The 13,771-nt window shown below is 35.9% G+C and overlaps 3 protein-coding genes across 4 annotated transcripts; 2 read left to right on the plus strand and 1 right to left on the minus strand.

Moving 5' to 3' along the window:
• Positions 1-628: 628 nt before the first annotated feature.
• On the plus strand, positions 629-5,680 carry LOC102589322 (protein kish-like). 2 transcript variants are annotated; one of them, XM_015304808.1, is made up of 6 exons: positions 629-887; positions 2,584-2,656; positions 3,065-3,109; positions 3,191-3,297; positions 4,500-4,534; positions 5,305-5,680. In XM_015304808.1, the coding sequence occupies exons 3-6, from the start codon at positions 3,107-3,109 to the stop codon at positions 5,370-5,372; spliced, it is 213 nt and encodes a 70-aa protein (XP_015160294.1). In that variant the 5' UTR covers positions 629-887; positions 2,584-2,656; positions 3,065-3,106; the 3' UTR covers positions 5,373-5,680. The 2 variants fall into 2 exon arrangements, with proteins under 2 accessions (XP_015160294.1, XP_006366289.1); XM_006366227.2 differs by lacking the exon at positions 2,584-2,656 and having other exon boundaries at positions 630-887.
• Positions 5,681-7,115: 1,435 nt separating this feature from the next.
• On the plus strand, positions 7,116-9,879 carry LOC102589873 (random slug protein 5-like). Its single transcript, XM_006366229.2, has 6 exons — positions 7,116-8,142; positions 8,251-8,512; positions 8,634-8,670; positions 8,904-9,009; positions 9,093-9,203; positions 9,360-9,879. Exons 1-6 carry the CDS (start codon positions 7,846-7,848, stop codon positions 9,474-9,476), a joined length of 930 nt encoding a protein of 309 aa, XP_006366291.1. The 5' UTR covers positions 7,116-7,845; the 3' UTR covers positions 9,477-9,879.
• Positions 9,647-13,363, minus strand: LOC102590191 (pentatricopeptide repeat-containing protein At5g50990). Its single transcript, XM_006366230.2, has 3 exons — positions 13,124-13,363; positions 10,632-12,691; positions 9,647-9,730 (listed from the first exon to the last, which is right to left on the minus strand). The coding sequence occupies exons 1-2, from the start codon at positions 13,275-13,277 to the stop codon at positions 11,175-11,177; spliced, it is 1,671 nt and encodes a 556-aa protein (XP_006366292.1). The 5' UTR covers positions 13,278-13,363; the 3' UTR covers positions 9,647-9,730; positions 10,632-11,174.
• Between the last annotated feature and the right edge of the window lie 408 nt (positions 13,364-13,771).

The following is a 13,771-nucleotide window of genomic DNA, read 5'->3' on the forward strand; positions in this document are numbered from 1 at the left end:
TTGGACATGCGATATGAATCATGATTTAGAATCAAACTAATTTAAAGTTGAAGTTGAAGTTGAAGTTTTGTTTGAACATGCAATTTTGATTTTTTAAGTTAGATTTTTTTATATTCAGATTTTTTCTTATAAACATAAAAAAAATTATAAGTTGTGATTTATGAAAATTATCAAATTTTCTTCAATTTTTTTATTTTTTTTATGACAAGGGAAACCCGCAGCCGCTACCATTTGGGTGCGCATAGGGTAAAACCCTCGCTCCTATGCAATATAGCTCACAAATCACATAAGAGAGGTAACCCGCACTAGGCAAGCCTGGTGCGACGAGCTTGACCCAAAAGGCAAACCCCTTGCTTTCGCTGGCAAGGGGTTTCAAACTTGAGACCTCCAACATGGAAATCCCAAGCCCAAACCACTAGGCCACCCCTTGGTACAATTGACCATGAGGTAAATATAGTTCATAAACAAGATATCATATTATCCTAAGGGCCACATCAAAAAATCACATATCTCCATGTTATTTTTATAAATAAATATTTGCAATTACAAACTTCTTATACCTAATTTAATAAAAAATCAATAATAATTTAATTTATTTTTTTCACATATTTCAAACAATGTCAAACTTTGTTTTCTTTTTTTCCCCTTGTTTCCCAAATATAACACAAACGGTTTCCATTGCTTAATCTTCTTCATACTTCCGACTCATAGATTCTCAATCAAGCTTCTTTGGTTATCGAGAGGTGACTTAGCTTGAACTGACTCTCGAATTGCTGTATTCTCCGAGATCGGAGACACACGGATTGGATCTGGAGATCAGATACTGTTCTAAAATCCTCATTTTTCATATATTCACTGCAATTTCGCTCTTGGGCTCTTGATTTAAGGTAACCCACAACCCCTTCCGTCGTTTTTTTTTATACCCTTTTCATTGTTTTTGTTATTGCAGATTTTAAATTGCCTTATATACAACGACTGCCACTTCGTAATGGATGTAAAGTTCGGGTTTTTACAAAAAAAAATTCCTTTTGGGTAGGTTCTTGATAAGGAGAAATTTTGGTTTATTGAGAGAAAATGAAGTGAAGGAGGAATTCTGGTCTGAACACTAAATTTGGTTGAATTTGGTCTGCGGGTTTAATTTGGTGGGTTAGGGTTTGAACCTTTTCTTCAGTTTCTTTTAACCCCTACACCCAGAAAAAAACATGCAATTACCAACCCGAGTATGAAAACTTGTACTTAGAGTAGGATTTTAGTTAGCTTGCTGTTTGCTTTCGAAAGTACCTAGGAAATGAATTACGCAATTAATGTTGGTACTTATTCAGTTCGTTTGGTTTATATAAGTTTTCAGAACTTTTGGTAATTGTGCTTCATGTTGGGCTCTGATAGACTTTGTTCATGATCCATTTTCTTGTTGCTTTTAGCTGCTTAATGTTAACAGTTGTATGATATCAAGTTCTATGTCCTCTTATATGTTTTAAGTTATGAAACAATGTGGTATTGGAAGTTAATTATCAAAGCACAAATGTGGATTTTGGAAGTTTTTTCTCGCAAGAATATGATAAGAAGATTTTATATCATTCGAGTTTAATGAAATTTCGGCAATGAGGCATCAATCGGAACTTGGAAATTTAAGTATTGTGTGGTCAAAGGAGCTTACATGATGTAAATTTTGCATAACCATAGCTGAGTATCTGACTCCATTATAGAACCAAGACAGTCCTAGGGTCCAAGCTCAGTTTTTCCCATTACATGCCAGCCCTATGGTGGTATACGCTATTGAACATGTAGACTGTGGTACTTTAGAAAATTGTAGAGCATTGCAATGAAAGATGTTGCAGAAAACAGGCATTGGGGCATCTTAGAGATTGGAATAGTAAATGATGTCTTAAGTCTTACACTGGTTAATCTGGGTTAGCTGTAACCCAGAGGCCAAAGTTGAGGTATTAAACAGGCAGGCTATTGCAGAAAGTATGCTTGAAATTTGCTGTGTGGTAGGATCATTAACATTGAAGAACGAAGCTTCAGTGGTAAATGCAATAGTAAACCGTAGAGTCTTCTCTCCCAAAAAAAAATGAAGGGGAGAGAAAACTCTAGACAACAAACCTTGGTTCTTCAGCATCACACATCACGGAGTTGGGAATGTTTCTTTTCCTGATAAATGACAAGAGTTAAACGTGTCATTACTGTTTGACTGGAAGGGGCAATATAAATACAGTTGCAACTTAAAATATGACTACAAATTATTCTTGTTTGAGTTTGAATGGAGATTTAATTTCCTGGCAGCTATATGGTTTATGCTAAAGTCTCTTTTTGCTATTATATGCTTTTCATTTCGGGGGTCTAAATGTTTCTCTAAGGTCATTGAATAGATAGATAAGAGTTACAGCCTTGGGTAATGCATACAGTAAGATTATAGAGAAGATTGAATAATCCAGAAGATGACACGTGAGAAGAAAATAAGAGCACTGTTCTTGCTCAGTTCAGAAAGCTACTATAGAGACTCAAATTTTTCTTATTTCAAAAGCATTGCTCATGAAACCTTAATGGCTTATGCTTCTACAATTTTTTTATTTTATTTTGTAGGGTTTTATTTACTTAATGAATCTAGTGTCAACTTAGTGGTGGAGTATCCTTTTCATTTTGATCTGGTTGTAAGGTGCTCATGGTCATCCATTATTTCCTTATTCCATTTCATCATTTGGTCAAGAGACAAAGAGCAGGAACAAGACCCTTCGGGGTGGCCCAGTGGTTTGGGCTTGGGACTTCCATGTTGGAGGTCTCAAGTTCGAAACCCCTTGCCAGCGAAAGCAAGGGGTTTGCCTTCTGGGTCGAGCTCGTCGCACCGGGCTTGCCTAGTGCGGGTTACCTCTCCTATGTGGTTTGCGAGCTATTGCATAGGAGCGGGGGTTTTACCCTGTGCGCACCCAAAGGGTAGCGGCTGCGGGTTTCCCTTGTCATCAAAAAAAAAAAAAGAGCAGGAACAACAAAACTTTTTGTTGCAATTAATGTTTTGACATTCCGCTAGTATGAGAGGAGTTGACAGATGCTTCTTTACTGTGTATAGGCTTGGTGGAAGGCAAAACTGATTTAGAGAGGAAATTCAGAAATGGTAAGTTAGACTATAATTATTGTTATTTTTGTTGTTGAATTTACAAGTACTATGCTCATTTTCTTCTGCTGGTATTTTCAGTCGGCACTCTTCAATTTCCACTCCTTTTTGACAGTAGTGCTGTTAGGGATTTGTACATGCACTTATGTGAAGATGCATTTTCCTGCACTTCTTGAACAGAGAACTGGGTAAGTCTTCTCTATAAGTAAGTTCGTTGTAGCTACAGTATAGGAATTTGGCATTGGTGTCAATGTTACCTATGTTGATTCTTAATAATTCATATAGGAGGTCCTTCTTTGTTTCCTCTAACTGGTTAGTAAAGGCTTAAGATTGATTTTTTATTTCCTTTATTGTGTGGATGCTGTTGGAGAATATCTTTTTGTAGTGCATTTTCTGAATTTATGCTACTTCTACCCCATGTTTTTATTATTTTGTCATGGTTGGAATTTCATGTATGATCACAATTAGGCAGCAGGTAAGCCTGTTCTACTGTTACTGGGTACTATGTAAACCTACAAGATGGTACATTCTGTCGTTGGATGGGCTCCGTTCTCATAAAGACACATTAGTCCTCTCCACACCCCTCCCTCTGGGACTCCCCCTTCTCCCTTCCTCCTTTAATGCCCTCCCTCATTCTTTTTTGCAACGAAAAAACAGTGCCGTGGGGGTAGAGAGACAAGTTAGGATTGGAAGAAATATCTTAGAAGAAGTGGGGTTCAGGAGAGAGGCACATGCTTTGTGATATCAAAATTCTTATCCCTTTCCATATTCCGTCTTTCATAAAGTTTAACACCATAAAATGAAGTTTCTAGTATGGTCTATGTACTAGCGACTCAAGACTGATGATTTTCTTCATGCAATTATCCTACTCCTGAGCTACGTATCCACTATGACAAGCCATATAACCCGTTTTATGCATCATATAGTACTTAAGAGGCTATGAGGATTTAAGGGTATCAGATGTACTTCTATTTCTCTGGGGAAATTAGTGGTTACACCTATGCGTGTAGATGGTTTTTCATTTGAAAATGGCTTTGCTAGGTCAAAAGATGGGAAACTCTTATCTGAAATGTTCTCACTGTGGTTGAACATAATGCTAGTTTTGGGGGAGAAAAGATAACAAGGGCACTTTTAATTGGATCTAATTTTTTCGTTGGCTTTTAATGGGGTTTCAACATGTCATTTTAAGTTGAGGGCATCTAGGCATTGACTATTTTGCTTGAATTTTCACGTTTTTTGAAGCTAAGAAAGTTCTGTAATATTTTCTCCAATTTTATCTCCCCCTAATGTTGTGGCTTGTTACTTTATTTTATGTATTATTTCATTTTATTTATTTATTAATTAATTTCCCTGTCTGCTCTACATCCTAACTAGATGGTAAACTTGGCAGGTTTCGAGGTTTCTTTTGGAAGGCTGCTAGAATAGGTAAGTTATCTCATTTGCTTGCAGCGAAGAACTGTCTGGACTAATTTCCTCATCGTTTTTACAGAATCAAAATTATTTTGCTGATTGTTAAAAACATTGCATGCATTTTTCTTATACCATTACTGGCCTGTATCCTAGTGAAACCACACCATATAACAGGATGTTGATGAAATGCTGAATCACTGCCGATATGAGGACATACAGTTGATATTTAGGCATCATACTTTGACAAAAACGAATAATATTTTCCTGGCTAAGCATTGTAATTCTCTCATAAGGCCTCATCTTGATAGGAAGTTATTCTCGTAATTCTCTCTTGCTTGACCAATTCATAATATTTTGGAATATAATGATCTTTTCCCTTCCCTGTTTTCTGCTTGTGTGATTCATATTGCTTAGATGCCTATTTAACCAAATCAAAAAACGTCACATATATGCCTATTTATCTTCATGGTGGTTCTTCATCCTTCTACTCTTAACTTGTTTATCTTCTGCTGGTTGGGGGGTTTTCTTTTTTGTTTAGAGAGCGCTTTTATTCTTTGAACATTTTTCACTTGGTCCAAAGTCAACAAAGTGGAGGAAAAAAATTGCTCTTCTCAAAAATTCTCCTGTACCTAAAATTTGTAATTACATGTATCCTAAAACACATTACTTGCATTAGAATATAGTGAATGTCTTTTTCCGTCCTACCATAATAAATTTTATCTTTTATCCATTTATTCTACCAATGCATGAATTTGACAAGGCCTATGATGCTTCAATGTGGACAGGTGAACGGTTGAGTCCTTGGGTGGCAGTGGGCTGCTTGACGATGGGTGTTTCAATAATCTTCTTCTGAGAGAACAACTGTTTGTAATTCATGAACGTACACTCTCAGCTGGGCTTAAATTAGCACTTGAATCTGTTTTTCATCAAATGATCTGTTCGATTAAAAGATGGCACGAAGCTTGATGTGAGACCAACACTACTTTCTTGATCATGAACTGAGTTTTATCGTGTCGAATTTTGGATTGTGACAATGTTGGACTCTCTGTTGTGTCTTTTTCTTTAGACTAATTATTTTACTGGAAGTAGTTATACTTTTGTGTCAAGAAGTCTGATGCTGTCTTCTACTTGTTTAAATGATGAGTATCATCAATCATGTCACATCATTTGCATCAACTACAGCTTCTTGAAGTAGTAGTGGATCCTCTCATCCACAACATAAAAATAATAAAATAGAAGAGAAACTATGAATAATTGAGTTGGAAAATATTGTCAAAATCGATGTCCATTCTTTTATGCCAACCATTAATTGGTTTGTCTTCTGGCCAGCTCCACCAAAAAAACTAGAGTATCATACATTATATGCCTTAAATACATGTAGAACACAAATTGTCACGTAGGATGTGTCTATTTGTTCAATTTTATACAAGTTTAAGTGTCTACCCGTGCATACCCAAAGTTGAAGGACATAAATATGAAATTAGACCAAGTTTAATGACATATTTATGTATTGTGCCTACAAATTATTCAACATATTTCATGTATTAAGAGTATGATAAATATATTCAATTTTCTTATATTTGTTTAATAAATCTTACGGGAAGAAAAATACATGAAAAAGTTAACAAGAAAAACTAGAAGACGAAGAAAAGGTAACTGCTACAGTTTTTTTTTTTTTCATTCGATGTTCGATATCATAGCCAACTAAATTTAAACCACGCCATGAAGTTCCATATTGAGGGTTAAAACGCTTCCTAATAAAGGCAATTTCGTACCTAGGGGACTCAAATTCGAGACTTCTGATTAAGAATAAAGAAGTACTTATCACTCCACCATAATCCTCGTTAGCCAATGTAGCTTTAATATCAACTAAAGTATCTTAATTATGGAAAATGATGCGGCTATAAAGCAGGTGGGAAATTAAAGAAGAGGAGGCTACTTGGGGGCCTAGACCTATGCCAATATGAATGAATGGTCTTTTATCAATGCTATAAATGCAGCATTTTTGTAATAATAATTATCCAGTTGTTATAAGATGAGTACAAGAACTAGTCTCGATTGAGTTGGTTATTTTGCACCACATTTTCTCATAATTGTCATTATCAGTAAAAAGTGATAAAATGACACAATGCAGTATGACGTCTAAAATGAACAAAGCTTGGTTAAGGTGTCCAAGTAAAAATTGGTGTCAACTTTAGGAGGCCACCGATGAATTATGCCAAAATAGATGATATACAAATAGACCATAAAAAATATGGTGTAGTGAATAAAGTTATTCCTTCATTAATCAGAGATTTTGATTTTGAGCCCGGTATATAAAAAGCGCTTCCGCCGAATGAGCCCTATGTAGAGAAAAAGATATCAAACACCGAACAAATATATCTCGTAATCCAAAAAATAAAATAGTGGTGCTGATTGTATACAATAAATGCTTAGGTGTCCAAGAAGTAGCTCTTAGTCATCTATCAAATTAATGAGGGAGGCAAGTGGGTGAACCCCCAAAGTCTGTTACCAAATATGGTAAAACAATCAAGTCCCCTACGCAACACTTCACTTATATATTATTATTATTTGAAGAATTGAACACTGTACTTGTGATTTTATACGTTGGTATCGTGTTTGATGTACATACGTCACTTTCTTTTTGGTTAAATTGGCCTTTGTTTTGTCTAATTTGTGCGCATATCAAATATTTCATCAATTACCTGCTATTTCCAACCTACAAAGCTAAGTCAATGAGAAGCCATCACCTTAAATGGTTGTTTGGTTAGGACCAAGGATATCCTGAGATTATAATACCGGAATTATAATCGCTATCCTAGTTTAGTTACTACCAATGATCAAGCACAGATGCTTAGTCTAAATAATATAGGAACAGATTTCTAGTTCTAGTTAAATTATGCTCTGCACTATTAATAATAGAGGTGTTCCTAGCTCTTTTCTAGTGAGGAATATAGTGAAAAATTATTTGAGTTTATAAATAAAATATTTTTCATCATGATTTTCACTCATTGCATTGACGGCAAGACCACCCTCCTAGGGTGCAAGTCTTTCTTTTTCTCACCACTTTTCTCAAGTTAATTTATATCTAGATTTCAACTCATCAGTCAGTCAAATACACCTATCATGGTCAATTGGCTTTACTTATTTCTTTCAAAGATTTGATTTTTCTAACTTCCCCCATCTTCCCCTTATATATTTTCCTTCTTCAACTAGGCTGAAAATTCCACAAACAAGAGGAAAATTAGTTATCTTGAGAGTGGGGTAGAAGCTTCTGCTTTCCATTGCTATTTATCTCACTAGTTATAGGTGCAAGGAAGACTCTGATGGAGGGGAAAGCAGAGGCAGTAACAATGAAGCCAACTAATGATGAACTACTTTCTAAACAAATAATGAGGCAGGAAGCAGCAGCAACAGAAAAACAAGAAATTCAAATGCGATGTGACGACGCAATGAAGCCAAATGATGATGAACTTCTTTCTAAACAAAGAATGAAGCAGGAAGCAGTAGCAACAGAAAAACAAGGAATTCAAATGCAATGCGACGACACAATTACAGATCAAGAGATGAACAAAATTGAACTAATGAGGGCTCTTGTTGAAAAGCAAGATCCTTCTTCCAAGGTATTATACAATTTTCTGCAGCATTGCAGCATTTCTCTCCCTTTCTAACTATAAAAATCAATATTTTTTAAACAAAAGTAGAATGATTTCCATGTACCTTGTTTGCAGGAAGTAGATGACTATGCCTTGAGAAGGTTTCTTCGAGCTCGCGATCTGGACATAGAGAAATCTGCAGCAATGTTCTTGAAATATCTTAAATGGAGGCAAAGCTTTGTACCAAAAGGGTCCATTTCAGTGAGTGAGATACCAAACGAGATTGCACAGAACAAGATGTTCATGCAAGGTGAAGATAAACAGGGATGTCCTATTGCTGTAGTTTTTGGTGGCAGGCATATTCAAAACAAATTAGGAGGTGTTGAAGAGTTCAAACGTATGACTTCCTTTTTTTCTTTTCCCCACCTAATTTCACATGGCCTACTGCTTCATGGTCAGTGAAACTAGCTTTTGAACCAGTCAATTTCTCACATCCAGGTCTTTCTTTGATGCCTCAGGTTTTATAGTCTTTGCTCTGGACAAACTGAGTGCAAGGTACAACATTTAGAATAATAGTAGCAGCTTTATTCCTCTCCTTTTTTACTTTTCCAAAATCAGCGGAAAACATCAGCAACTAACTCCACCATGGATGGAACACCTGTTTTTAATTTAAAAAACAACAAATTATTGAGTATTGAAATGTAACTAAAAAGGGCAGAATAAATATAGAGGATAAAAACAGCTCATCATTTGGACGGCAAATTATAGGGTTTTATTTGATGAATCAGGACCTCACCAGGAAGAGAGAAGTTCACAATAATCGGAGATCTCCAAAATTTTGGCTATTGTAACAGTGACGTCCGTGCCTATCTTGCGGCCCTATCCATCGTGCAGGTTTAGTCACCAATACTGTCTAGTTATTCAGATAGAGGCTTACCCTATTTTTGTCCATAATCTAAGAGACATCTATTTTGCAGGATTGCTACCCGGAAAGGCTTGGCAAAGTACTTCTTGTTCATGTTCCTTACATATTTTGCACATTATGGAAGATTTTGTATCCTTTCATAGACAACCACACCAAGAAAAAGGTGAGGTTCTAAAATAATTGTGTTTCACATAAAAGGTGGATGAATCAGTTCAAGAGTTCAGTCATACTTGCAGTTGATGTCGAGGATAACTTAGTGAGAGACTTGATTACAACTTGTATTACATCATCCTCACCAAACTATTTTCCATCTTCACAGATCATGTTTGTGGAAAACAAACGACTGACAGCAACCTTACTTCAAGATATTGATGAAAGCCAGCTTCCGGAGACTTACGGAGGCAAAATGCAATTAGTTCCTATACAGGACGCCTAGGCAAGTAATTGCACTAAAAGCTTCAACTTGATCAAGTTGACCGTGCTCTCTTTTTAATAGCTTTGAGGAAAAACATTAGTACATTGCAAATATACATCTATATGCATTACTAATCATTCAGCTTTACATGGAGTAGAAAATAAATGATATATTTTCCACCTGATCTGCTCGTTTGATGGCGTTCTTGATGAATCCAGATTCCATCTCTATCTATCATTTTGATATGACAAACTGGATGATGTTCAATCTTGATTCTGCAACAAGTGAAAAAGAGTTATACAGAATTCAATCAAATCCGTTTTATGTTTTGTAGCTGTTAAACGCGTCACTATTTCCTTTGCTTTTCTTTTGAAGCACGATACACTATTATATAATGAAATTTGCGTAGATGAGTTGGTTTTAATGTGTCCAAATCCAGCAATGCAGAACCACCTTTTATTGGAGAAGCGTACCATGAAATCGCTGCATCATTTGAAAGTCAACTTGCATTCTGGGAACTAATGCAATGAATTCTCAGATAATCAATTTTAAAATAAAGGGAAAATCTCTAACAAAAGATCAATAAAATTCTACTTCTCACATACAATAGGCAAGAATTAACTGATATGTGTGTGTGTGTGTGTGTTTATATAGCTAAATTCCAACTAAAGTGAAGCTTAAGAAGATTGAGACGCCACTGCAGAAAAAGTTTACTTCACAATCCAAAATGTTGTAACTACCCTTGACACGTCAAAAACTCTAGGTGCAAATTCAATTCAACAGTCACTTGAATGTGTCCTTTCTCTAAGAAGTAATCTTTCTCATATAATTACTGAATGTTTTCTCTGGAGCAACAAAAACCACTATTCTACCTAGTCCAAGTAACTCATACGGTCAAATCTACTGCACTACCTGCAATGAAGCTTCTGCTACTATGTAAATTATATGAACTACTGGTCACTTGAGGCAATTGCTTCTTTTTTTATTTGGTGACCAGCTCAAGTCTGCTGTTTTCTTGAGGAAATCTTTACTTTTTTCGCATTAGTTTGTCCAAGTAGCCAATCTAATCCAGTTTCCATACAAGGGGAAAGACTCAAACAGTTAAAAAAAATTACTCATAAAAGATTCAAACAATTATACAACAACAAGATATTCAAGAAAGAGAGAGTTTCATACCTCAAAGACCAGAAAAAAAACTTAAGAACTTCCTCGATGTAATCTTCAGCGAGTTCTTCCACACAGGGGCGGAGCCACCTTATACTAAGGGGGGTCATCCGAACCCCCTTCGGCGGAAAATTATCTTATTTATACATGGTTAAAATAGTTGTTTATGTATATATAGGATGTCGAACCCCCTTCAGCTACTTCGTCTGTCTATTTCTACAGATTTTGAACCCCCTTATTAAAAATCATGGTTCCGCCACTGCTTCCACAGACAGGGATATCTCAAAGCTTGGAGCTGAAGCATATGAATAAACCATTTGACACTGATTGTAACCAGATGCACTTTACTCAACTACTACTCAAGGAGGTCATCATCACTGTGGTGTGCTTGTACAAAGAGTGCAGACAGCAGGGCGATGCTAGAAACAGGCAAGATAAGAGCCACAAGAATCTTTGAGACATCCACTATAAGATGTCTTTCATTTTTATGAAGTTCACTATAAGATGTCTACTTAAGCTTCAATTACCAAACTCAACTGGAAATTCAAAGAATTGCTACCAGTAATCCCCACAACTACAATAACCATCTGCAAAGTGATGAAAGCGGATCCTGTCCCTCACAATGATTTCCCTATTCAACACCTTTGCTACCATTTTCATCCAAGAATGACAATCTGGACAAGTACGAAGATTTTTCGAAACTTGAATACGAGTTCCAGGACTAGATTTTAAGATCCCATAGGCTAATGCCAATTTTTCACTATGGTAACTCAAATTTTCCTCCTTTTCCTCATCAGAAATATCCATCAAAACCAACTCAGTCGTGGAACTAAATCCTTCCAATTTGGTTCGATGAATCAATTCCTTCAAAGTTTTATATATTAGTTCAGCTTCAGGGTGTGACCGGTCACCTGCCTTGAACTGGTGAACAACATTACCCACTTCAACCCAACTTTTCCCACTATTTTTACGAACTCCTTTCCATTTCATCACACATCTAACTTTCTCGGCGTTATCCCATTTCTTAGTCGAACAATAAATGTTTGACAGTAAGACATAATCTCCGCTACCAAGATGAGATATTTTTGTGCTAGCAACTTCACCCATCTCAGAATTTTTGTGAATTCTACAAGCACTGAGAAATGTCCTCCATATGACTGCATCAGGCTCTATTGGCATTTCCTTGATTACTGTATAAGCTTCATCAAGCAGTCCAGCTCTGCCTAGTAGATCAACCATTGTTCCATAGTGCTCAAGTTGTGGTTGAATCAAATATATATTTTTCATTAGTTGAAAATACTTTTGACCCTCTTCAACTAAGCCACAATGACTACATGCTGTTAAAAGTCCAATGAAAGTAATACTATCAGGTGAAACATTTTCTGGCCCCATCAATGAGAAAATCTCAATTGCATCTAAAGCAAAACCATGGATTCCTAATCCATTAATCATAGCATTCCAGACAGAGACATTTGTACGCTCAACACTATCAAATATTCCTCTAGCTATCTCAATTCTTCCACATTTTGAGTACATATCAATCAAAGCAGAAGAAAGGATGTAATTTAGTTCAATCCTTCTCTCAGTCATTAAGTGATGTACCCACTTAGCGTGATCAATGGCTCCAAGTTTAGCACATGCGGTAATGATAGATGCAAAAGTATATCCATCTGGTTCAACATTAGACCTCAACATCTTTCTGAAGACACTGAGTGCCTCCTTACACATGTCATTTTTGACATAACCACCAATCAGTGAGTTCCAAGTAACCAAATCCCGGAGGGGAACTTCGTTAAATATCATCTTGGCAACATCAACTGCCCCCATCTTCATAAATCTAGCAATCATTAAATTAGCAGAGACAGCATCAAAATACTCAGTAGGAATTTCAACAAGCAGCTGCCGAGCAAGATTGAGTCTATCGCAAGACGCATATGTCACTACCATCAAAGAAATAAGAGAAGGATACATTCCATAACCAAGTTTAATAATATTAGCATGTGCGCCAGCTGTAGTTCTCAAATTTGGTGACACCTTACATGCTTCAAGAATGCATAATAGTCTGTGATAATCTGCAAGATATCATGAAATAAAAAAGTAACCTTTAAGCATAAAGTTTTGATTTACAACAGAAATAGCCAGTTATCAAAAGGAAGGAAACAAAAAATATTTTTTTTCTGTTCAGATTTTTCAATCAAGTTCGTCACATTAGTAGTAAAAAGGGAAGAAAGATGACTCTGAATTATTCATATAGATTATTTGTGTTCATAACATTATTCATATACCTAAACCCAACTAATTTGAAATTAAGATGTATACAACACCATAAGCGGAGTCTCCAGAGGGAAATCCTTACCCTACCTTAGCGGTATAGAGGCGGTTTCAATAGACCCTCAGCTCAACGCAAAACAGTCCAAGAAACACGCAAAGAACCAATTTTGCTAGTGTATATAGTGATTAGACTATTAAAAAGTTAGTAAGAATATATAAGAAAGTTATTCAACCTTGTGAATAATGAGATTCCGTTGGAGATAATGAGAGGTGTAGTAGCCCTGTGCTAAAAGTAGCGCTGAGATTCTGAAGCCACGGTGAAAAAAAGGAAGAAGAAGAAGAACAATAGCAATAAAGTCTCCTCCGACTGCCGGCAATCCTGAACATCGTTTCAATTTCCTTCTATGTTCATTCGCACAAGTTCATTTTGATTCTGCAATTTCTCCATTGAAGAGAATTTCAAGAGTGCCACTACTGCTTCTCCATTCCTGGGGACCATGATTGGGCCGGATAGTAAATGGTCCGTAAGAGGCCCATGCTTATTTTCGTGTTTTGGTACTGTTCCTGTTTTGTGCTGCTGCAAAAGTTTAGACCATCTCCGATCCACCTCTATTTTATTCTCCCCTTCTTTATATTTGGAGAATATTATAGAGAATGGGCACTCCAACCCAATTCTATATCACCCTCTATTCTTCATATTTAGAGAGGTGAATTCACACTCTTTATTTCACTTTTTTAATATTTTATTATTATTTCTATTACTTTCTAATTAACATATTATTTTACATATAATGGCATTAATTAAATATCTACTATTCATACTTCTTTTAAATGTAATATAATATTTTTAAAATATATATTATTTAATATATACTACTTTC

The sequence above is a fragment of the Solanum tuberosum genome, unplaced genomic scaffold, assembly GCF_000226075.1.
Source record: "Solanum tuberosum cultivar DM 1-3 516 R44 unplaced genomic scaffold, SolTub_3.0 scf00578, whole genome shotgun sequence".
NCBI classification, from domain to species: domain Eukaryota; kingdom Viridiplantae; phylum Streptophyta; class Magnoliopsida; order Solanales; family Solanaceae; genus Solanum; species Solanum tuberosum.

Bases quoted from the DNA above. Each gene is read 5' to 3' on its own strand.
- LOC102590191 (XM_006366230.2), bottom strand. From the start codon at position 13,277: ATGTTCAGGATTGCCGGCAGTCGGAGGAGACTTTATTGCTATTGTTCT. The intron at 12,692-13,123 runs GTTGAATAACTT...GATATCTTGCAG, and splicing joins GGAATCTCATTATTCACAAG to ATTATCACAGACTATTATGC.
- LOC102589873 (XM_006366229.2), top strand. From the start codon at position 7,846: ATGGAGGGGAAAGCAGAGGCAGTAACAATGAAGCCAACTAATGATGAA. The intron at 9,010-9,092 runs GTTTAGTCACCA...TCTATTTTGCAG, and splicing joins CGGCCCTATCCATCGTGCAG to GATTGCTACCCGGAAAGGCT. The intron at 9,204-9,359 runs GTGAGGTTCTAA...CCATCTTCACAG, and splicing joins ACAACCACACCAAGAAAAAG to ATCATGTTTGTGGAAAACAA.
- LOC102589322 (XM_015304808.1), top strand. The intron at 3,298-4,499 runs GTAAGTCTTCTC...TAAACTTGGCAG, and splicing joins CTTCTTGAACAGAGAACTGG to GTTTCGAGGTTTCTTTTGGA. The intron at 4,535-5,304 runs GTAAGTTATCTC...CAATGTGGACAG, and splicing joins TTGGAAGGCTGCTAGAATAG to GTGAACGGTTGAGTCCTTGG.